Raw genomic sequence first — 23,630 nt, 5'->3', positions numbered from 1 at the left:
TGGAAACAAGACCCCCTAAGGAACTTATCTAGATGTGTGGTGAGCACTTTGAACCCCCAAGGGCTTCACAGAAGTTTATAATGCCTGAGCATGAAAATAAAAAAATCGTATTTTTTCCACAAACATGATCAATTAGTCCCCAATTTTTTTATTTTCCCAAGGGTACCAGTAGAAATTGGACCCCAAAAGTTGTTTTGCAATTTGTCCTGAGTAGGCTGATACCCCATATGTGGGGGTAAAACAATGTTTGGGCGCATGGCAGAGTTTGGAAGGAGCACCATTTGACTTTTTCAACGCAGAATTGGCCGGAATTGAGATCAGACGCCATGTTGCATTTGGAGAGCCCCTGATGTGCCCAAACAGTGGAAACCCCTAATTCTAACTCCAACCCTAACCCCAACACACCCCTAACCCTAATCCTAGCCCTAATCCTAACCCTAGCCCTAATGGGAAAATGAAAATAAATACATTGTCTTTTAATTTTATTATTTTTCCCTAACTAAGGGGGTGATAACGGGGGGTTTGATTTACTATTTATGGCGGGTTTTTATATTTGGCAGCTGTCACACGCTGAAAGACACTTTTTATTGTAAAAATAGTTTTTGCATCGCCACATATTGAGAGCTATAATTTTTCCATATTTTGACCCACCGAGTCATGTGAGGTCTTATTTTTTGCGGGACGAGTTGATGTTTCTATTGGTACCATTTTCGGGAATGTGACATTTTTTTTATCGCTTTTAATTTTGTTTTTTGGGACACAGAATTTACAAAAACCAGCGTTTCATGAATTTCTTTTGGGTGGTGCGTTTACGCCGTTCCGGGTGCGGTAAAATTTATAAGGCGGTTTTATTCTTCGGGTCAGTACGGTTACAGCGATACCTCATTTAGGTCGTTTTTTTATGTTTTGGCGCTTTTATGCTATGAAAACAATTTTGTATAAAAAATAATTATTTTTGCATCACTTTATTCTGCGAGCTATAACTTTTTTATTTTTTCGCTGATGATGTTGTATGGCGGCTCGTTTTTTGCGGGACAAGATGACGTTTTCAGCGGTACCATGGATATTTATATGCGTCTTTTTGATTGCGCGTTATTGCACTTTTTGTTCGGCGGTATGATAATAAATCATTATTTTTTGCTTCGTTTTTTTTATTTTTTAAGGGGTTCGCTTAAGGGGTTAACTATTGGGACAGTTTTATAGGGCGGGTCGTTACGGACGCGACGATACCAAATATGTGTACTTTTATTGTTTTTGGGTTTTTTTATTTCCAAAAAATGAATTTATTGGGGAATATTTTTATTTTTTTTTTTAAATTTATTTAGCGATTTTTTTAAAATTATTTTTACTTTTTTTGTTTTTCTACTTTATTACAATGTCCCAGGGGGGACATAACTGTCCTGTGACAGATCGCTGATCTGTCACATCACAGATCACTGTGACAGATCAGCGATCTGTCACAGGCAGTCCAGAAGGCTTCCTCATGCCTGCGCTTTGCAGGCACTGAGGAAGCCAGCTTCCTGCAGGCCCCCGAAGGTCCCCGCCGCTATATTGAATCCGGGGACCTGCAGGAAAGGAGCCCCCCACAGCAGCGCTGCACATTGCGCTGCCGTGGGGGGCTCAGGGAAGCACGGAGGGAGCCCCCTCCCTGCCGATGCTTCCCTTTAACCCCCCGTACACCGCAATCGTGTTTGATCGCGGTGTGCAAGGGGTTAACGTGTCGGGGGCGGTCCGTGACCGCCCCTGACACATTGTGCCGGGTGTCAGCTGTGATAATCACGTGGGCGCCGCTGATCGCTGTGACGTAATATTCCGTCCATGGTAATTAGGTCCAAGGTCACATGGACGGAATATTACGTCCATTGTAAGTAAGGGGTTAAAGCTGACGCTTTGCATGTGTACTAGATGTAGGTGGACGAAGACATGAGAGGGAGATACTATCCAGCTCAGCCTCATTTCATGTGCTCAGCGTGGATTGAGTAACAATGAGGAGATGGAGGCTGGGGAGGAACAGGAACTGGTTGCTAGGGCAACGAAGGCTAGTACCCACACAACCTTCGTCCTGTCTCTCCTATTTGGATGGGCTGAGGAGGGGAATGAGATGTACAAGGAGGATGAGAAAGAAAGTAGCCATCATGGTGGAGACAGGGAAGTGTTGGCTGTAGGCTGACCGGCTTTATGTACTGCTGCCTTTCCCATGACCCTTGTGGTGTATTCATCATGGCTACAAAAAAAACAAACTGTTTGTTCACACGGCTAGACCATGCTACAAGGAGAACCTTGCATCTCTCCTTCCTGAGGTGAAGAGATCTGCTAAAATGTTGCTACACCAGAAAGCCATTGTGGAAAATATGTTGAAAAACTTCCTATCAGCAAACACTAGCGACAGGGGGAAAGCTTTCTTGCCCAACCAAGGAGGAGAGGTGAGGGAGAAATACACCAAGCAGCACTTGGCTGACAAATCCAGTGTAATCGTTTTGTCAGCCTAATTCCCCTGTGACCTCCAACTATTGGGTCTCAAAGCTGGAACCTGGCATTAGCTGTTCCTCTATGCCTCGGAGGTGTAGTGCTGCCCCGCCACTAGCATCTTGTCTAAGTGTGTTTTTAGTGCCGTGTGGGGTTATAACAGGTCAGGTACTTTCGGATGTCAACAGAAAATGCTGACAGGCTCACTCCAATAAAAATGAACCAAGTCTGCATTAGACTTGACGTTTCCACGCCACCAGATGACAGCAGCACATAGTGTTTTTAATCTTTAATATTTGAATGAGGCCCACCAGCTGTTGCCTTCAAAGGTCTATGTATCTCTGGATGACCCTATTTATAATTTCTTTCCTGGCTTTGCACTTTATGAAATGCCTTTATGACTGTAGGAGTACATCAACTATGCTTTCAAAACATTTAAAGGAGGCCCACCAGCTGTTGCCTTCAAGAGTTTATGAAGACCCGCCTTACATCTTTTTCCTGGTTTTGCACTGTCTGCAAGGCCTTTATGAGTGCAGAAGTGCCACAATTACACATTCTTAATTTTTTTTTTATGAAGCCAGACAGTGGCTTGCATTCTAGGGTATATGAATGACTGGTTAACCCTCCTTATAATTTTTTCATGCTTTACACTGGTTGCAAAGCCTTTATGAGGGTACAAGTACCACAACTACACTTTATTTTTTCAGTTGGTGAATTACCTTGCTTGTAATTTTCGACAGGCTTTGCACTGGGTGCAGACCTTTTATGAGTGTGGGAGTACCATAACTACACTTTGTTAACAATAATTGAATGAGGTACTACAGTTGGTGCCTTAACCCCTTAATGACCAGAGCTTTTTTCGATTTTGCATTTTCGTTTTTTGCTCCCCTTCTTTTCAGAGCCATAACTTTATTTTTCTGTCAATATGGCCATGTGACGGCTTATTTTTTGCGGGACGAGTTGTACTTTTCAACTATACCACTGATTTTACCATGTCGTGTAACAGAGAACGGGAAAAAAATTCCAAGTGTGGTGAAATTGGAAAAAAAAGTGTGATGTGACAAGCAGTGGAAACTGCCTTCGGACCCATGCCCACTTCTACTAACCACCAGTGCCTCATTAGGACCTGCTGTACTGACACACTCATGTAAAACAAGCAAGAAGACTGATGAAGGCCATGTAGGCCGAAACGTTTTGCAGACTGCACAAATAAAATTATTTTCTATTTTCATGAACGCTGTAAGTTGAGTGCCAAGTTATTTTCGTTATTACGAGTTCATAGACACCAAATATGCATAGTTTCTTTTTTTTATCTAAGTTGTGAAAAAAATTTCAAAAGTTCACTTAAAAAAAAAAATTGCGCCATTTTCCCGAGACCGGTAGCGTCTCCATTTTTCATGATCTCAGGTCAGGTGAGGGCTTATTTTTTGCGCACCGAGCTGACGTTTTTAGTGATACTTTTGTGCAGATAAGTTCTTTTGATCGCCCGTTATTGCATTTTAATGCAATGCCGTGACGACCAAAAAAACATAAAATTCTAGCGTTTTGATTTTTTTTCTCGCTACGCCGTTTAGCCATCAGGTTAATCCTTTTCTTTAATTTATAGATCGGGTGATGATTCTGAACGTGGCAATATCAAATATGTGTAGGTTTGATTTTTTTTTTCTTATTGTTTTATTTTGATTGGGGCAATTTGAACTTTTGTTTTTTCATATTTTTAAACATTTTTTTTTTTTTTTTTACACTTTTGGCATGCTTCAATAGCCTCCATGGGAAGCAAGAAGCATTCACTACTAGATCAGCTCTACTACATAGAGGTGATGTACAGGGTGGCGCTCATAGCAATCCGTCATCAACAACCATAGAGGTCTTGAGGAGAGACCTCTGGTTATGATGGCAACACATCACTGACCCCCGATCACTTGACGGGGGTCAGCGATGTGCGTATTTCCGGCCCGGTAGCCAGAAGCTCTTCTTAAGTGCCGCTGTCAGCGTTTGACAGCGGCATTTAACTAGTTAATAGGCTGGGACCGATCACGGTTCCGCTCTCGCCTATTGCGGGCATATGTCAGCTGTTGAAAACAGCTTACTTGTCGCAGCTTTGAGGTGTGCTCATCGCCGAAGCCCACCTCAAAGCGAGGGATACTGCAAGCTGATGTACTATTCTGTCAGCTGGCAGTAAGGGGATAAAAGGTGTATGGACAACAATGCTTCAAAGTTTTGCCTGCCTTTGCGCTTAGTGGATAGCCATTATGAGTCTAGGAGTACCACTGTATAGCAATTTGAACAGAATGTGTTTGAGTCCTTACATATGTCTAAAGGGCCCTTTACACAGCGATATCGCTAAAGCGTCCCCAATTTTGTGACGCAGCAGCGATATCACTAGCGATATCGCTACATGTGATACTCACCTCCGACCGGCTCCCCCGCTGGCTATCGCTGATCGTGAGATCGGCCTGGTGCATTTCTCATCATCGGCTTCCTGCTGGCGCCGACGAGCGAGCCATGGACGCAGGCGGAAGACGGTCACCCTCGCCGCGTCTGACAGGTGAGTACGACCGCCGCTGCATCGCTAATGAGATCTGCCTGTTTGGCAGCTCACTAGCAACCATTTAGCGATGCACCAGCAATCCTGACCGGGCCATATCGTGGTCGGGATCGCTGGTGCATCGCTAAATGTAACGGGGCCTTTATACAGGGTGTGACAGAGTCCCTCTTCTATCAAGTTTTTGGCAGTTCTTGCTTCTTTCAAAAATTAAACTGAAATTTCCAATTTTGTAATGCTTAAATTATTTTTTTTTAATCCTTTTTAAATTTTGCCATATATACAAGTCATTATACAGGAAAAATTCTAGGATTTCTTATTGACTTCCATTATACTTGTTACTGGAAACGAGCATCAAAGCATTAGGAATTGTAATGGGGATCCGAGCATTTTAGTGCTCGCTCATCCTTATGCCTGACCACTGTGCGAAAATGAACAGAGTATTTGGCAAACTATTCCCTCCCAATTCACCTTCCCCCACTGTTAAATTTGCAGTTTGGTAGTTTTTCATAAACTCATACTAACTTTCTTGTTCAGAATAGTCACTATTTATTTTTAAGACATTAAAAACTTTTTCCACAAAATAATTTAATTAAGCTTCCCTATTTTCCAAAAATTATGTGCAATGGTGGCCTAATACCTTGCATTGTTTATGCCTGCATGGTGCAAGGAAAGCTGAACTTTGGGATCTAAAAAAAAAGAAAGACTGCACTTATCATTGGAACCTAAAAATGTGAATTAGCCCATCCACTACTCTAAACTTTCAGGGATACAGGAATAACCACATTTAAAAACAATAAGAAAAATTAGGGCATGTGCACACGTTACAGATTAGCCTGCAGAGTTTTCTGCAGAGACTCCGTATCTCTTGGCAGAAAACACAGGGCAAAACGCTTGCGGTTTTCATGTGGAAATGATGCAGCTGTCTTGCGGATTTTAATGCATTTTTGCTGTGCAGATTTGGTACTGGGAATAGATAGGTCTGTAAATTTTCTCCCTTGTACTTCTGAATGGGAAAGATTAGAGAGAGAGAGAGAGAGAATATGTGCCAGACTAGAAAACGCTGCTGCGGATCCGCAAAAAGAATTGACATGCTGTGGAAAAAGCCGCAGCAAATCTGCATGGATTTTTCTGCGGCATGTGCACAGCATTTCTTAATTTACCATTAAATAACATTGGTTGTGCACTACACTGCGGATTTTATGCAATTCCGTGTGTCCAAAAACCATGCGGATCCGCACCAAAATCCACAACGTGTGCACACAGCCTTACAAGACCAAATACAGTTTCCTATGTTAAGAATTGCAATGGATTCATTCAAAATGGATGACATACGTATCATGTTGATATGGCATCCATTTTTTTCGCACCCTTTGTATTTAATGGGCAAGTCAAATCCAAAAGTGGATTAGAATAGCACAATCTATAATTTTCATACAGACCATCGATCCATGGGTAAACACATTAAGGCCTCTTTCACACATCAGTTTTTTAGAATAAGTCGCAGTCCGTCAAAGTGTGCAAAAAACGGATCCTGTGCAGATTGTAAAAAACTGATGCCCAAGATTCATTTTTTTGACGGATCCGTCACAGCAGCAGTAGGAATTAAAGGAATAGAATTCTGGAGAGAGAGGGAAGAGAGAGATTTATATGTGCCAGAATGGAAAATCTGTGCATATACCCTTAAAAATGGAATCTGTTACCGGATTCCGTCTTTTTAAGGACAGCGACGGATCCTGCTCGCATAGGCTTCCTTTATAGCCAACAACGGCCAGCGTTGGATCCGTCGCTGTCCGGCTTTTCGACGTACACAAAAATGTTCCTTTGTACATCGTCTCCAGCCGATGGACAAAGATTTTCAGTCGCTGGATCCGTTTTTTTTCAAAAACCAGATTGTGACTGATGGCAAAAACCTGATGTGTGAAAGAGGCCTAAAAGCTGAACTACCCCATACACTTACATTAGTCTGTGTGAGATCCACGTGTCACAGGGATAGCATAGACCAAAAATACTCTTATCCGAATTCACTCTTATTTAAATTGGGTTTTCACAGGGTAGGTGATGAGTGTGTGGGTGTGTCACCACTAGGAACCCAAAATCACTATGTCTGAGTGCCCTATTCCTCCTCGCTGTTCAACTGCGGAGAACTTTTTGAATCAAGTGATAGTCCATCACACACGCGGCAGTTCCATGCAGCTTACAGTATCTTTATATTTGTGAATAAGGGTTTTAAAAAGCATTGTAGACCATTTTTTGGACCTCCAATAAAGACCACCTTGAAGACATGAACATACCTAGCTGATATATTAGATAAATATTTATCAAGTTCAACTGAGGGATGGGAGAGGAGAGAAGGAAGTGATATACTGTATTCTGCTGAATATAAGAAGCACCCCAAATTTTGGGGATGAAAATATGAATGGGGGGGGGGGGGTGGCGGTGGAGCAGGATCACAGGAAGCAGTGTCTCTGCTGCAGGAAGCTGGCAGCAGGAGCAGGGGTGGGATGATAAGTTGAGATCTGGATCATCATTGAGCAAAGATCTAAAACTACACATGCCCCCTCCGGAGGCCAGTTTCCTGAAGCAAACTACCGGGAAATCAATAGGCAGAGTGGAGACTCCGCTCCTGTCTCACAGGTGACGTTTTCTCGAAGTTCAAGATCTGAAGCCTTGCATCAAAGGAAAATCCCGGGGCCTGCAGCATTTCCCCACTCCGGTCACTGACGGCAACCCTGCCCCCTGTGATCCCGCTCCACCGCCGACCCCATCCCTTGGTAAGCTACATTCAGATTATAAGATGCACCCACATTTTCCCTCCCAAATTTTTGGGAAATAAGTGTGTCTTATAATCCGCAAAATATTGTATGTACAATCAACAGCATGTATTTCTATACAGCCGTCATGCTCAGGCGATCTGATGGCCAACCCAAGGTTTGCAGATCCTCGGGCATATGGCAGTCAGATTGAATCACTGACACCAGCACAAAGGTGTGGGCAGGGGAAGAGGTGAATATTCATTAAGCATACATATGCCTGGCTAATCAGTGACACTGGGAGAGGGGTGGATGGGAATATGTCCGGAGGAAGGGGTGAATATTTATTTGGAATTTACATATGCCTGTCTTGCCAGCACGTGACAATAAATTTGTCTGGGTAATACGGGAACACAATGGGGCAATATACAGATTTAAAAGTTACATATCCTGAAAGGGCTGCCACTTCCTATTTCAGGATACCATTAGTAGGGTGTGCAAAAATGACCCTACAGATTCCCTTCAACAAGGCCTCATACATACATGTTGGTGTAAAAAGAATAATACAATCATCGCCTCTGAGGCAAAATAAATTGGTCATTTAGACCTTGTCATTAACCCCTTTCTGACCGCTAACGGAATAGTGCGTTAGCGGTCAGAGTCCCCTGCTTTGAGGTGGGCTCCGGCGGTGGGCCCACTTCAAAGCCCACATGTGCCCGCAATAGGCGCGAGCAGAATCGCGATCCACTCGCGCCTATTAACTAGTTAAATCCCGCTCTCAAATGCTGAAAGCGGGCATTTGACTAGAGCTTCCGGCGCCCGGTCGGAAAAGAGCGCAGCGCCGACCCCCATCACGTGATCGGGGGTTGGCGACGCGTTGCCTTGAGAACCAGAGGTCTCATAGAGACCTCTATGGTTGTTGCAGTCACATTGCTATGAGCGCCGCCCGGTGGTCGGCACTCATAGCAATGCAGTAAATCTGCTAGATATGGGCGATCTGGTCATCGCCCATATGTAGCAGAGCCGATCTATGGAGGTTATTGAAGCATGCCAAAAGTAAAAGTAAAAAAAAAAAAGTGTTTAAAAATTAAGAAAAAAATAAATAAATGTTCAAATCACCCCCCTTTCACCCCAGTCAAAATAAAAAAAAAAAAAAAAAAATCACACAAGTTTGGCATCACCACTAGAGTTAAGCGACGAATGATGTCTGTCATCCGCTCAATGCCGACTTTTATTTCCCATTGACTTGCATTGGGGTCGGGTTTCGGATGAAACTCCGACTTTTTTTTGCCCTAGTCGGACAAGTTTCATCTGAAACAAACTTTGTTTCATGAAGCCCGATCCGACCAAAGTCGCTCAACTCTAATCACCACGTTCAGAATCGCCAGATCAATAAAAAAAAAAAAAAAAAGGATTAACTCGATTGCTAAACTGCGCAGCGAGAAAAAAATTCAGAACGCCAAAATTACGTTTTGTTGGTCGCCGCGACATTGCATTAAAATGCAATAATGGGCGATCAAAAGAACGTATTTGCACAAAAGTGGTATCATTACAAAAGTCAGCCTGGCATGCAAAAAATAAGCCCTCACCCGACCCCAGATCACGAAAAATAGAGAGACTACACGGGCATTTATTTTTTAGCAAACTTAGGAATTTTTTTTCACCACTTAGATAAGAGAACATAGACATGATTAGTGTCTATGAACTCTTCTACTAGGCATTGCTCCTACTGGCCAGTTTCCTACTCCACACAGATGAGGGGCAATACCCCGAAACAGCAGTCTGTGGATGGATACCATGTTTTGGCATAGGTAGTTTCCTTCATTGGAGACTGCCCTTCCCGTGGTTGTTCCTTCCTGGGGAAAGACCTGGCTAGTCATTGCTTGCGTTGAGAAACATGTGATGGTGTCTCCGCGGCTTGTGTTTTGCATGTTTTTTATGAACTCGTAATGACCTGAAGAATCATAATGGCAGGTCAGTTTTAGCATTTAGTGAACCTAGCAAAAAAGCAAAACAAAAAAGTGTGGGATTGCACTTTTTTGCAATTTCACCGCACTTAGAATTTTTTTCCCGTTTTCGAGTACACGACATGCTAAAACCAATGATGTCGTTCAAAAGTACAACTCGTCCTGCAAAAAAAAAAAAAAAAAAACCTCACAGGGCCATATTGATGGAAAAATAAAAAGTTATGGCTCTGGAAAGAAGGGGAGCAAAAGACGAAAAATCGAAAAAAAGCTCCGGTCATGAAAGGGTTAAGGGCTATTGAGAACTTTTTCCTTGAATGCTGTAAAATTTCAGCATAACAATCTGTAGGCCTCCTGGGGCGGTCACTTGAAGTAACCACAGAAGATATACAGGTAAAGGCCATCCCCCTGAGTGCGCTCCTGGTTCCCACAAATGTGTTGTGAAAGTCATGGTGGCACATGCCTTAGCTATGAGTATGGTTTAGAAATACCCATCCAGAGAAAGCAACACAAAGCACTCATCTGTCAAGCATGTTGAAAACATGAATAATTTATTCTAAGTATGTACATCTTGACAGGAGTAAAATTGGTGTTAAAACAGCTTTCATACAAAGTGAACACTCTTACACTTAAGATAGAAGCCCTTGCAAATTGATTGTGAGCATAAAGTCACTTCAGCTAAAATCTGTTATCATGGATAGCGCACTAAGAACTCATTGCAACATTGTTTAATTTAATGGTAGTCCGCTTTAATGTGTAGATTGCCACCAGCACTAGAAACTCTCCTGCTCATTGGGTTTGCAGTGGAGATCCAATATATGCATCACTGGCTGGGAAACTGCAATGGAAGGCAACTAGAGTTCATTTACTACCGAGTATGGAAAACCTTACTCAAATCATTCAGTAAAAACACCGACGTACATTACCAAACCCAACCCATAATTAGAAGTAACTATTGCTTATGCTTCATTATTTGACCATTTATTGCAATGGATGGAACAAAACATGAACGTTGTGAAATAACCTAGGTATAAAAACCGTCTCAAACTAGAAGTTATACCTTAATGAAGGACATGGAGCTTAGGCCTGCCCTAAGTAAACACTTGCCATACACTGATGAAGTGAAGATGTGGCTTGCCAAGGTAAAAGATAGAAACAGGAAAATAATACAATCATGCAGAAAAACATTAAAGCTGAATGAATTGCACACAATATTCAAAACCAATCTCTGGTCATCACAGCACATTAAAGAACATATAATGGATTGTGACATTTACTTAAAAAGAAAGCTATGTCTTTATGTACAGTATGTTAGATGACCTGACCCATACTGCACACATCTACTGTATAGTACGAGCTTTACCGGAGTAGTAGTCACTCAGAAAGGTTGTATTGCCAATACCATTGCCTAGCATGTTGTGTAGCTTCATCTTATCAACGGCTTTCAGAAATGGATTTCTAGGATTAGAAAATATATATTTTTTTATAAGCAGCAGTACCCCTCTTCTTAGTGGGGTGCTGGAATTGCTGCTCATCTCTATTCACTTGAATGAGGAAGAGCTATACCAGACATGGATCATAGAGAACCATACTTCTGCTGGAAAAAGGCTCTTCTTTGTAATCCTAATCATCCCCCTTTGGCCTCATTCAGACATCTCTGGATCACGGTCTTAGTACGGAGTGCGATGAATGGACTGATGGCGGGATTCCAGACTTGACTCCTCATATATGCCTATGAGGCTGTTGATTAAGGGTCAGGAGGCCAACAGCCAGGTTCAATCACGGACAGTGTGAATTCTGCCATAGGGTATGTTTCCACGGTCAGTAAACGCTGCAGATTAAACACTGCATACATCCACAGTCTCCATCAGGCAGCGGCCAGATGTTACAGCATAGTGGATGGGATTTCATGAAATCCCATCTCCACTATGCGTGCAGGGACACTTCCGGCTTCCCTGCATACACGCACATGCGGCGCGTCTTTACAGACCGTAGCATGTCTATTTATCTTGCAGAGACGCTTAGTCTCTGCAAGATAAAGTCACCCATACAATGTAATGGGACGCGGTGATTCCGCATGGTTCAATGAACGCATGCGGAATCACCTGGGTTCAAAAGCCGGCAGCGCTTTAGACGGAGCGGACATGTGCTGCTGGTTACTGACCATGGGAACATACCCTTATAGTGAACCACAGTATTTGTCTTGATGGCCCTTTTAGTGTTACATTGGAACCAGACTACAGGACCTGGGCTTTAATCTGTGTTTATAAAACATAATAAAGACGATTGTGTCATTCCCAATAAAGCCGAAGCTACCAAAATAAAAACAGCGCAGCAATTAATTCAAAGTGAAGGATATGTTAAAACAGTGCATGCACTGAACTCTGTAGAGAAATGTAGTTTATCAGAACTCCATAGAAAAAAAAGCTGAGGTATCAGCTACATCATGGATGCACTCTCCAAGCTTTACCTTCTGGTGTTTGGAAAACAAACAGTACAAATGACATTCTTTTCATCAAGTCTCACAAACCTAAAATACAACAGTGCAAAGGGAAGAAGTTGGCATTCATATTATTGTCACATTTGAGGTTTTTGCATTTTCTTCTGGACAGTGATTACTGGTCAGTTCTTTAATGAATTGTTCAAGTGCAGCAAAGTAACCTTGGCACTGCCAGGTGTCATTATGTGTCCCATCTGGGAAGATGGCTAGTCTTTTAGTCCGGGACGGTGAAAGTTCATAGAGCTGTTTCATCATGAATGGAGGAATTAACTGGTCAGATAACCCAGATATGAATAAGGAAGGCATTCGGCATTGAGAAATTTTCCTGTAGGACAAAAACTTATTTTTGTAGCACCATAAAGGAAGGTATCTCATAGGAAGAAAAGAAAATAGGGTGCTGGCCATATGAGGAATGCTAAGAAAAGTATTTTCTAATACCAGCGCTGATATTCTGTGTGCATTTTCAGATGCTAAATGAATGGCCACTCCACCCCCTAAAGAGCGGCCAAAAAGGATAATTTTTGTCTTATCAATGTCAGGTCTGGTCATGATGTAATCGAGAACGGCCTCAGAGTCTAGGTAAAGGCCTTCTTCACTGGGCTCACCTTCACTTTTTCCATAGCCTCTGTAGTCAACCAGCAGCAAGTTCAGTTTCAGGTTGACCAGCATCAACAATGCATTGGGTAGCCTATGGCCAATATTTCCGGCATTACCGTGAAAATAAATAATGGTTGGAGAAAAGTTTGAGTTATCACCTGTATATCTCAAGAGGATGAGGTTGAGATGTACACCATCCTTGGTTTTAATGAATATGTTTTCATGTGGTATCCCAGTAGGCATCGGTACATAAAGTCGTGATGAAGAAGGCTGGTCAGGAAAATATAGCAGTACATCCTGGAATTTAAATAGTATTCCAGCTATGGAGACAAATATAAGAAGCAGCAGAATAATACCACCATACATATTAAACGTTAATATTAATGGGAGAAGACATATCCGACATAGTCCCCATGACCAGGAGCCCAACGTTAGTAACCACCGCTCGGCACAAGCCCAAAACTTCAGATGCTTTTCCATTATTGAGATTTCCTGTTTGAGCCCTAGAACAAACACATGAAAAAATATTTAAAAGAATGGCATATATACATAAAAAAAATAAATCTCTTCTTCATCTAGAGTTATACAGGCACAAGTATCCAATGCAATGTAGAATAGTATTTATACTAATTGTCCAAACAAAATAATATTCTAGCACTTCAAAAACATATGAAATAAAAAAACATACCGGACTAGCATAATACCTAATGCCGGAACAATGAAGAGATCCAGAAAAAATATATTAAAATAATCATTTATTAATAGTATATAAAAAACATGAAAAAAATGCCCAAAAGAAGGCGCAAATAGCCCTACACCAATCAAATGTGAACAGGCATAGTAACAAGGCACAGAAAGTCACATATAAAAGGTAGATAATAAACACTCCAAAGATTATTAAGTAGTGCAAAAAACCTTCAAAATTCACTACTGTATATAAATAGTTAAATATCTGAATGTGTCAAAATATCCTAAACAGCACAATACATATAAAGGTTAAATATACCGGCAACGTCTAATGTCTAAGTCCTCAAATTAATCAACCTTCGATAAACCGCTCTAAACTGGACCTAGAGTGGTCTGCTATAAGTGCCTTAATATATCAAAATAACCTAAATGGCACAATACATGTAACGGTTAAATATGATAGCAACATGACGCTAACGTCTAAGTTCACATATAAATCTACCTTAACTGACCACTCTAAAGTAGACACAATAGAAATAATATGGCCAGATAAATGTGCCTTAAAAAATACCTGGTCTCAATAGACTCAATTAAACATGGGCACCGCAGCCTCCTCCTGTATATGACTTAGTTCACACATCGCTCTCAGTAGGGAGTTGTTTGAGGGCTTTTTAAACAAAAGGCATCAATGACAGAAATAACGAATAAAAAAAGATTACTGTATGGTATCTAAGTATGCCCTAACAACAGGAAACGTGGTCAGACAATCATGAGGCTCTCCAATGATCCCTGGGCTTCCTGCTCATACTTGGTATAGGCATAGATCACATCATGGGCACTCTTCTCGACGTCATCAGCAACAAGGACTTAAGCTTCTCCCTTTGGATGCCACCATCAGTGTTGATTAAGACAGTTGATTGATTAAACAGTGGAGAGCAGAAGTTCCGATAATACCCGTTATTTGAAAGAGGCTATGGCTGTGTATTATAGAATTCTCATCTCATGTCAAATCAATTAAAAGTTATAGACACCTTAGACATGGGAAAAAAATTCTCACAGATGCATGTTAAAAAAAAAAAAAAAATAGATGATTATTTTGTTAGAACACTTATCAAGGGGTGCAAAATATCAACAAGTGGGCAGTCGCATGTGCTGGAACCAGGGAAAAGGTAAAAATCTGAGAGAATTTGACAAAGGCCAAATTGTGATGGCTAGAAAATTGGGTCAAAACATCTGCTGAACTGTAGACCCTCTATTCAATGGATCTTACCTAACAAAGTTGTCCAGCGAATGACAACTCGTGAGCCAGCGACACAGTAATGGTCATCCAAGACTCAATGTTGTCTGGAAAGAGAAGACTAGTCAGTCCGTCCAGTCAGATCCTGCAGAAGAACTGTTGTGGCATAAATTGCTGAAAGTGGTTGCTATGATAGAAAGGTGCCAGAATACACAATGCGTTGTGGTTTGCTGTGTATGTGGTTGCATATACCCACTGACCTAACAAACTGTGTGAAATATCTGGTGATGGTACTCTTTAATCAACTAATTGTTACAGCCAATTACAGGCTCCAACAATGCTGCGACTTCTGACAGGAGCAAACCCCGCTTACACAGCCAGCAGACCTCTGGAGCAGCCTAAGCTGTATCCGCAGGGTTGCTGGAGAATGAGTATACCTCACTTTACTATTTTTAATCAACACCTAACATATATACAGTGCCTTGCAAAAGTATTCGGCCCCCTGGAACTTTTCAACCTTTTCCCACATATCATGCTTCAAACAAAGATACCAAATGTAAATTTTTGGTGAAGAATCAACAAGTGGGACACAATTGTGAAGTTGAACAAAATTTATTGGTTATTTCAAATTTTTGTAGAAAGTCAAAAACTGAAAAGTGGGGCTTGCAATATTATTCGGCCCCTTTACTTTCAGTGCAGCAAACTCACTCCAGAAGTTCATTGTGGATCTCTGAATGATCCAATGTTGTCCTAAATGACTAATGATGATAAATATAATCCACCTGTGTGTAATCAAGTCTCCGTATAAATGCACCTGCTCTGTGATAGTCTCAGGGTTTTGTTTGAAGTACAGAGAGCATCATGAAGACCAAGGAACACAACAGGCAGGTCCGTGATACTGTTGTGGAGAAGTTTAAAGCCGGATTTGGATACAAAATGATTTCCAAAACTTTAAACATCCCAAGAAGCACTGTGCAAGCGATCATATTGAAATTGAAGGAGTATCATACAACTGCAAATATACCAAGACCCGGCCGTCCCTCTAAACTTTCATCTCAAACAAGGAGAAGACTGATCAGAGATGCAGCCAAGAGGCCCATGATCACTCTGGATGAACTGCAGAGATCTACAGCTGAGGTGGGACAGTCTATCCATAGGACAACAATCATTCGTACACTGCACAAGTCTGGCCTTTATGGAAGAGTGGCAAGAAGAAAGCCATTTCTCAAAGATATCCATAAAAAGTGTCATTTAAAGTTTGCAACAAGCCACCTAGGAGACACACCAAACATGTGGAAGAAGGTGCTCTGGTCAGATGAAAGCAAAATCGAACTTTTTGGCAACAATGCCAAATGATATGTTTGGCGTAAAGGCAACACAGCTCATCACCCTGAACACACCATCCCCACTGTCAAACATGGTGGTGGCAGCATCATGATTTAGGGCTGCCTTTCTTCAGCAGGGATGGGGAAGATGGTTAAAATTGATGGGAAGATGGATGGATGAAGATGGATTTTATTATGGTGCTTAATTTTTTTATATTTTGGGATAGACTATTTGAAAATCTGGAAATTCTTTTAAGGCTAAGTTCCCATGACAGATTACATCAGTGACTGCCATCCCCTGTGCAGATTAGAAGCTGCAGACCCCCATGACTGGCCATCACACAGTCTGTTCTCACTGCTGCAAGCAGCCTGGGAAAGTGAGGGAAGGAATTACTGATAATGAGTTATGTATTGTAATCATGGAGTGGCCCAGAATACAGGACGATTTTCCCTCCTCCTCACTAGTTTCACTTTCCATAGATAACTGTTCAGCGTGTGTCTGGGGGAGGAGCAGCTGCTCTCTGCACTGAGGCTGCTGGAGTGACTGTGTGATGAGGGCTGCTTCATGTGGACGGGGAGGGCCTGTAGCTATGGAGGGTGGGGTTGTTGCTATAGAGGGCATGTTTGGAGTAGAGTAGGAGGTTACGACTAGTTCTCATTTCAATGCCATAACACCCCCCCTTAGACGTTCTGTTCAGAATATCTAGAAAACCGTGCAAACTAGTGACAGAAAGTAAATTACTTATTGTCATAATTCTGCAGCCCAGATATGTACTGAGATTATGTGAAAAGCCCGGACAACCCCTTTAAGTTAAAGGGGCCAAATAATATTGCACGCCCCACTTTTCAGTTTTGGAATTTCAACAAAAATTTAAAATAACCAATAAATTTCATTCAATTTTACAATTGTGTCCCACTTGTTGATTCTTCAAAAATTTACATTTGGTATCTTTGTTCTGCCCATTCTGTGCAGCTAGATATTTTAAGTGCTGTTCCAGCTATCGCCAGTAGGTGTCATAAGTTGCCCTTCTCCTTTTTATTCATGTGTTTGGAATTTTCTGTTCTCCGAATGGTTAGCTGTTCAGAACCGCCCCTTCTTCTTGCCTTGGTCAACAACATGTAACCATTTTCCAGCCGTCTCCTGAGCAGCCCACATGTGTTTAGCTCAGCTCTTTGAAAAAAAAACCATTGCTTCTAACAAGCGGATTCCGGTAAGATAATGCAATTATGTTATGAGTCTCTGTTAGTAGCCATAATGCATCCCCCCCATGATGTTTGCAATGCATGTTCAGCTGCTGTAATGCTATTTCACTGCATGATTAGTTATATGCATCCCCTGGATATGCATCCTCTTATCAGTGAGTGCAAAGCTGGCAGTCATTAGTTGTTAGATATTCCTTTCCCTTTTGCTGCTGTGTATGTTATATTGCTCAGCTCTTATATAATGCATGATAACAGCATCCTGTATAATTGTTACTGTTGTGATAATACATTGTATTGCTGTATATTACCAACCAGTACTGACATGCTGCATTATATCTGTCTCTTATAGTTTTTACCTGAATCATCCATATCTGTGTTCAACAATCCCTGATATCATCTACAACTTTGTACAACTCCTGATCTCATCTACTACTGTGTTCTACTATACCATCTGTTATCATCTCCCATTGTTGTCCATATCATCCCAATAAATAATAGACAAGCACCCATACAGTCTTGTTTCTGGGAGTGGATGAAAGGTTAAGCCATATACTGGAATTCACACAGCGTCATACATGGAAGAAGGCAGAACAATCTTTATGTTTGAAGCATGATATGTGGGAAAAGGTTGAAAAGGTCCAGGGGGACGAATACTTTCGCAAGGCACTGTATAAATTTTGAAGTTGGTTTTCCAGTTCTTTTACACTGATAACATATCAGATAGGCATGGGTCTGACTCCTGAGCGCCGTCAGATTCATCTGATTGAAGAGACTGCGGCGCATCAGAAGTAGCAAAGTGCCGTACATTATTTCGGGTCACACTCAAAAACAGAGGAGCATCAGAATGGACATACCTGATGTGCAAGAGTCACTATGGAAGAAACGGCAGGACAATAAGCTGTGTGAGCCCTTCAGGTGCCAGAGTTAGCAGAGGTCCTGTATGTTTGAGATGCAGCATCCACAGGAACACAGATTATTGGAACCTGTTTTAGTAATAGAAATGACAGTTTACTATCAGTAGCCTCAAAGTAAACTTTTACAATTAGTAGTCCTGTATTAAATAGCCAAGTACAGTGTTGCACTATTAGCCCTTAATATTACAGTCTCAAAAAATATCTTAAATGCTGCTTGTTTTAGAAGCATGAAACCTGATCTATGAAAAATGTATCAATACTAAAGTGTGTCAGATATAATAGAGAAGAGTAAGTTGATATGCAGGGTCCCTGACTGCCAGATAGGAATCCTATTACCTCCTACCCGCCGGCATCCCCAATGCCTCTTCTAAATTGTAGGCCCAGAGTGACGTCATAGTTGTCGCCGCTGGACCAAGGTCCTACAGTTCAGTTTGCTTATCTCTTAATAGATATGCAAGCTTCCTAATATCATATCTAAAGGCCCCGTCACACATAAAGATGCACCAGCGATCCCGACAACGATACGACCTTGTCAGGATCGCTGGTGCATCGCTACATGATCGCTGGTGAGCTGCCAAACAGGCAGCTTCAACAGCTATCAGCACCAGCGAGGACGCTGGTCTCTAAGGTAAATATCGGGTTACTAAGCAGCGTGCGTCACTTAGTTACCCGATGTGTACCTTAGAAACCTGCGTGCTCGCGCCGGAAGCTGCCAGCACACTGGTTTCTAAGGTACACATCGGGTAACTAAGTGAGACGCGCCGCTTAGTAACCCGATATTTACCTTAGAGACCAGCTCCCAGCGCCTGCTTAGAGCGCTGGGAGCCTCGCTGATAGTTGGCTCCCGCTGCCACACGCAGCGATACGTGCTGGCTAGCGGGAGAGCAACGATGAAAAAATGGCCCAGGACGATGCTGCACGATCCCCATCACACACAGCGATCTCACTGTGGCATCACAAAATCAGCGAGATCGCGATCGCTGTGTGTGACGGGGCCTTAACTGTGCTAACTGAGACAAGGGAGGCAGTCTACGATCAAGAGTATGCGCCCCTACATCAAACACAAATAGCATTCACCCTCTCTGGATCCAGTGTCTTCATAAGGCCTAGTTCACATTAATCCTGAGCTGGATGCAGTGTTGGAGTTTTTGTCTAAATTTCCAAAAAAACAACATTCAGACAGAAACCCTGATAGAATCAATGTGAGGCAGGTGGAGTTCCTTTGGATTCCATTCAGGTGAGGTCAATCTCTTTAAGGTGGATAAAATAAAGTCAAAAATTATACACTGCGTGCAGAATTATTAGGCAAGTTGTATTTGAGAGGATTCTTTTTATTATTGAACAACAACTATGTTCTCAATCAACCCAAAAGACTTAAATATCAAAGCTTAATATTTTTGGAAGTTGGAGTGGGTTTTTTTTGAGATTTGGCTATCTTAGGAGGATATCTGTTTTTTTCAGGTAACTATTACTGTGCAGAATTATTAGGCAACTTAATAAAAACCAAATATATACCCATCGCACTTGTTTATTTTCACCAGGTAAACCAATAGAGCAACACAACATTTAGAAATAAACATTTCTGACATTCAAAAACAAAAAAAATCAGTGACCAATATAGCCACCTTTCTTTACGATGACACTCAAAAGCCTTCCATCCATAGATTCTGTCAGTTGCTTGATCTGTTTACGATCAACATTGCGTGCCGCAGCCACCCCAGCCTCCAAGACACTGTTCCGAGAGGTGTACTGTTTTCACTCCCTGTAGATCTCACATTTTATGAGGGACCACAAGTTCTCTATGGGGTTCAGATCAGGTGAACAAGGGGGCCATGCCATTATTTTTTCTTCTTTTAGACCTTTACTGGCTAGCCACGCTGTGGAGTATTTGGATGCATGTGATGGAGCATTGTCCTGCATGAAAATCATGTTTTTCTTGAACGATACTGACTTCTTCCTGTACCACTGCTTGAAGAAGGTGTCTTCCAGAAACTGGCAGTAGGTCTGGGAGTTGAGCTTCACTCCATCCTCAACCCGAAATCATCTTTGATGATACCAGCCCATACCAGTACCCCACCTCCACCTTGCTGGCATCTGAGTCAGAGTGGAGCTCTCTGCCCTTTACTGATCCAGCCTTGGGCCCATCCATCTGGCCCATCAAGAGTCACTGTAATTTCATCAGTCAATAAAACCTTAGAAAAATCAGTCTTAGAAAAATCAGTCTTAAGATATTTCTTGGCCCAGTCTTGATGTTTTATCTTATGTTTCTTGTTCAAAGGTGGTCATTTTTCATCCTTCCTTACCTTGGCCATGTCCCTGAGTATGGCACACCTTGTGCTTTTTGAAACTCCAGTAACGTTGCAGCTCTGAAATATGGCAAAACTGGTGTCAAATGGCATCTTGACGCTTGATTTTCCTCAATTCATGGGCAGTTATTTTGCGCCTTTTTTTATCAACACGCTTCTTGCGACCCTGTTGGCTATTTGCCATGAAACGCTTGATTGTTCGGTGATCATGCTTCAAAAGTTTGGCAATTTCAAGACTGCTGCATCCCTCTGCAAGACATCTCACAATTTTTGACTTTTCAGAGTCCGTCAAATCTTTCTTCTGACCCATTTTGCCAAAGGAAAGGAAGTTGCCTAATAATTAAGCACACCTTATATAGGGTGTTGATGTCATTAGACCACACCCCTCCTCATTACAGAGCTGCAAATCACCTGATTTACATAATTGGCAGTTGGCTTTCAAGTCTATACCGCTTGCAGTAGGACAATATGTGTAAAAAGGATGATGTGATCAAAATACTCATTTGCCTAATAATCTGCACCCAGTGTATTTGTGTGTCAAAAATGGAAAAATGGATACTGACAGAATTGAAAACCAAACTGAGCCCAAAGTGACTGCGTCTGCCTCATTATAGTAGATGGCTCGATCGGGGACTCCATCTTTTGAGGATTTACATGGAAATCCTGATACAGCGCTCAGGGTAGAGCACAGAATAAAGGTGAACCAACCCTTATAGACTACAATGTAACATCAACAAGCTCTACATAGCTAAAACCAGCAATCCATGCTTATTACCGGTGACCTAAAACATTACCAGTGCAAAACAAATAAACTCCCTCCACACAGTATACAATGTAATAATCTTTGCAATATTCATGCGATCACACTGAAATAACACAAATGGTTCACACTGGGGGTGATGTGCCTATGACTAGAGTGGTGCTTTTAGTGTGCTCCATAGAATAATGGTCAAGGCAATCCCAGGGCAAAAAAATTAAAGGGGCTGCTGAAGAAGATAAGTTATCACCTATCTGCAGGATATGACACGTTGCTGGGATCTGCACCGACTGGCAGAATGGGGGAACTTTACAATTCCCATTATATGATGGGATGGCAGCGCGAATGTGCAACACTCCATTCATTCTCTAAGGTGCTCCCCTCAGCCCTGCAAGGAAGGAATGATCTGACGGTGGATCATGCGTAGTGTGAATCCATACTTACAGGGATTATAGCGCCCGTTCAGCCAGCCGCTGCAGGTCTTAGGCCTGTTTCACACTTCAGTTTTTTGTCATCAGTCAAAATCCGCCAATTTCAGAAAAAAAACGATCCACCAAAAAAGGGGCGGATCCGTTTTTTCCCCCATAGACTTACATTAGTGGCGGATTTTGACTGACGGTCGTCCGTCCCACCCGTTTTTTGACGGATCCGCCAAGATTTTCACGGCTCCCGGGCGGATGAGACGGACTCTGCAACGTTTTTTGCCTTGACGGTCCGCTATTTTTAAGTGCGCATGCCCGGAAGGTTTACTCCGGGAGGCATTTTAAGTAACCATGAAATGCCGTTCCGGGAGCAGCGAAAAAAACTCTCTCTCTTGGCTGCGGTTCCTTTAAAATGCAGACTTCGGCGGATTCGTCAAAACAACGGTCCGGTGGCACCCGTTGGTGTCTCAACGGACACGGATCCGTTCTCCGCCTTTTTCACGGATTGCAACTGACAGATAAAACGTAAGTGTGAAACAGGCCTTAGCAGTCAGTCCACTATGATCAATCAGTTATCATCTATCTGGAGTATAGGTGATAACTAGATAAAATCCGAGAGCATGTCAGTATAATCCTGCGTAATGGCATCACAATACCGTACACAATACACTGCGCACATTGCTTACAGTACCCGGATAAGCACACTGTGCCAAGGCCGACACGTCAGTGCAGGATACAATGTAACATATACCAAGCACACCACACGCTGCTTACAGCACACTGTGCCGAGGCTGACACGTCAGTGCAGGGTACAATGTAACATATACCAAGCACACCACAGGCTGCTTACAGTACACTGTTCCGAGGTCGACACGTCAGTGCAGGGTACAATATAACATATACCAAGCACACCACACACTGCTTACAGTACACTGTGCCGAGGCTGACACGTCAGTGCAGGGTACAATGTAACATATACCAAGCACACCACACACTGCTTACAGTACCCTGTGCCGAGGCTGACACGTCAGTGCAGGGTACAATGTAACATATACCAAGCACACCATACACTGCTTACAGTACCCTGTGCCGAGGCTGACACGTCAGTGCAGGATACAATATAACATATACCAAGCACACCACACGCTGCTTACAGCACACTGTGCCGAGGCTGACACGTCAGTGCAGGATACAATATAACATATACCAAGCACACCACACGCTGCTTACAGCACACTGTGCCGAGGCTGACACGTCAGTGCAGGGTACAATGTAACATATACCAAGCACACCACACACTGCTTACAGTACCCTGTGCCGAGGCTGACACGTCAGTGCAGGGTACAATGTAACATATACCAAGCACACACCACACTGCTCACAGTACCCTGTGCCGAGGCTGACACGTCAGTGCAGGGTACAATGTAACATATACCAAGCACACCACACACTGCTCACAGTACCCTGTGCCGAGGCTGACACGTCAGTGCAGGGTACAATGTAACATATACCAAGCACACCACACACTGCTTACAGTACCCTGTGCCGAGGCTGACACTTCAGTGCAGGATACAATATAACATATACCAAGCACACCACACGCTGCTTACAGCACACTGTGCCGAGGCTGACACGTCAGTGCAGGGTACAATGTAACATATACCAAGCACACCACACACTGCTTACAGTACCCTGTGCCGAGGCTGACACGTCAGTGCAAGATACAATGTAACATATACCAAGCACACCACACACTGCTTACAGTACACTGTGCCGAGGCTGACACGTCAGTGCAGGGTACAATGTAACATATACCAAGCACACCACACGCTGCTTACAGTACACTGTGCCGAGGTCGACACGTCAGTGCAGGGTACAATATAACATATACCAAGCACACCACACGCTGCTTACAGTACACTGTGCCGAGGTCGACACGTCAGTGCAGGGTACA

At 42.6% G+C, this 23,630-nt stretch overlaps 1 protein-coding gene across 7 annotated transcripts in view; it reads right to left on the bottom strand.

The window, feature by feature from the left end:
- Positions 1 to 10,262: 10,262 nt before the first annotated feature.
- Positions 10,263 to 23,630, bottom strand: part of ABHD13 (abhydrolase domain containing 13) — a 25,398-nt gene continuing 12,030 nt past the window's right edge. For 5 of the 7 annotated variants that reach the window (XM_073556811.1, XM_073556810.1, XM_073556807.1 and 2 more), the window contains exons 2-3: positions 18,132 to 18,260; positions 10,263 to 13,328 (exon numbers count right to left, since the gene is read on the bottom strand). In XM_073556811.1, the coding sequence (XP_073412912.1) occupies positions 12,295 to 13,305 (1,011 nt within the window). In that variant the 5' untranslated portion in view covers positions 13,306 to 13,328; positions 18,132 to 18,260 and the 3' untranslated portion in view covers positions 10,263 to 12,294. Of the gene's footprint in view, positions 13,329 to 14,782; positions 14,906 to 18,131; positions 18,261 to 23,630 lie in introns of all 7 variants that reach the window. The other 2 variants (XM_073556812.1, XM_073556809.1) reach the window with 2 other exon arrangements.

This window comes from Dendrobates tinctorius, unplaced genomic scaffold, assembly GCF_039654945.1.
Source record: "Dendrobates tinctorius isolate UK_male_01 unplaced genomic scaffold, ASM3965494v1 ptg000240l, whole genome shotgun sequence".
Lineage (NCBI taxonomy): Eukaryota > Metazoa > Chordata > Amphibia > Anura > Dendrobatidae > Dendrobates > Dendrobates tinctorius.
The sequence above is the reverse complement of the archived record's forward strand: the minus strand, read 5'-3'. Positions and strand labels throughout refer to the sequence as shown.